At 65.9% G+C, this 1515-nt stretch overlaps 1 protein-coding gene across 1 annotated transcript in view; it reads left to right on the plus strand.

Annotated features, from left to right (window-relative positions):
- Positions 1–1515, plus strand: part of CACNA1H (calcium channel, voltage-dependent, T type, alpha 1H subunit) — a 51155-nt gene that overhangs the window by 37550 nt on the left and 12090 nt on the right. The window contains exons 19-23 of the mRNA XM_014542965.1: positions 6–166; positions 673–773; positions 920–1043; positions 1118–1186; positions 1332–1515. Coding sequence (XP_014398451.1) covers positions 6–166; positions 673–773; positions 920–1043; positions 1118–1186; positions 1332–1515 — 639 coding nt within the window. The remainder of the gene's footprint in view (positions 1–5; positions 167–672; positions 774–919; positions 1044–1117; positions 1187–1331) is intronic.

Genomic DNA, 1515 nt, shown 5'->3' on the forward strand with positions numbered 1-1515 from the left:
GGACCCCCGCGGCGCGCTGGACATGCAGCCCCTGCGGCCGGCCACCCTGCTGCCCACCAAGCTCCATGACTGCAACGGGCAGATGCTGGCCTTGCCCAGCGAGTTCTTCCTGCGCATAGACAGCCACAAGGAGGACCCAGCCGAGTTTGACGACGACATGGAGGATGTGAGTGGGCGTCGGGGCACCTGCCTCCCTCCTGTCGTGGGCTGGTTCCCGGAGCAGAGCCTGAACATCATTCATGGCGGCGGGGGAAGGGGGGGGTCCTCAGAAGAAAGGGGAGAACGTGGGCAAGCTGAGCTGGACCTGACCCAGCTAACGGGCCTCAGCTGATCCTCGAGAGCTCTGCAGCGGGACTGGCCCCAGGGTCAGGGTCAGCCCCACCTCCAGCTGAGGGCCATTTTGAGCCCTGAGTTAGCAGCTGCTGCTGGGCTTTCCAGGGTGGAGGAGAGGACAGGGCCACCTTCTCAGTGAGGCGTTCACTCCGTTGCCCACAGACAGGGGGCAGCTGGAGGGGGGGCGGTCTGAGCATGTCTATTTACCTGGCCCCGTGGGCTCCCAGCATGGGACACTCACCCTGTGCCTGCCCGTGTGGGAGGGTGAGCTGGGACCCCAGGGTGGAGGGCCGGCTGGGAGAGGCTGGGACCCTCCTGAGGACCTGCACCCTCTCCCAGAGCTGCTGCTCACGCCTGCGCAAGGTGCTGGAGCCCTACAAGCCCGAGTGGTGTCGGAGCCGTGAGCCCTGGTCGCTGTACCTGTTCTCCCCGCAGAACAGGTAAAGGGGGCCCTGGGTGGGAGAGACATCGCCCTTTTGGGACCCCAAGTTTCCCAGAGGTTAGTGAGCTCCCTGGGCCTCAGGGTTGCAGGGCTCTCCCCGGGCCCCTCACCCAGCGCCCTCGCCCCCCGCTCCCCACCCCCCAGGTTCCGTGCCTCCTGCCAGAAAATCATTGCTCACAAGATGTTTGATCACGTCGTCTTGGTTTTCATCTTCCTCAACTGTATCACCATCGCCCTGGAGAGGCCGGACATCGACCCAGGAAGCACGGTGAGGCCCCTTCTCCTGGGGAGGGGTGGGTCTCCTGGGTGCAGCCGGCCCCTCTCACCGCCCTGTTCCCACAGGAGCGCGTCTTCCTCAGCGTCTCCAACTATATCTTCACGGCAATCTTCGTGGCTGAGATGACGGTGAAGGTACCTGCCCCTCAGGAGAGCCCTGGGGTCTGTCCTCGGGCCTCACACCCCCTCCTGCCCAGCAGCTCCCACTGCTGCACCCCTGCCCCCACCCCATCTGCGGCCGCACCTCAGACCTGAGCCCTCCTCCTCCGCGCCTGGACAGGTGGTGGCCCTCGGCCTGGTGTCCGGCGAGCACGCCTACCTGCAGAGCAGCTGGAATGTGCTGGACGGGCTGCTGGTCCTGGTGTCCCTGGTCGACATCATCGTGGCCTTGGCCTCCGCTGGTGGCGCCAAGATCCTGGGCATCCTGCGTGTGCTGCGCCTGCTGCGGACACTCCGGCCTCTGA

The sequence above is a fragment of the Myotis brandtii genome, unplaced genomic scaffold (assembly GCF_000412655.1).
Source record: "Myotis brandtii unplaced genomic scaffold, ASM41265v1 scaffold317, whole genome shotgun sequence".
In the NCBI taxonomy this organism is placed as follows: domain Eukaryota; kingdom Metazoa; phylum Chordata; class Mammalia; order Chiroptera; family Vespertilionidae; genus Myotis; species Myotis brandtii.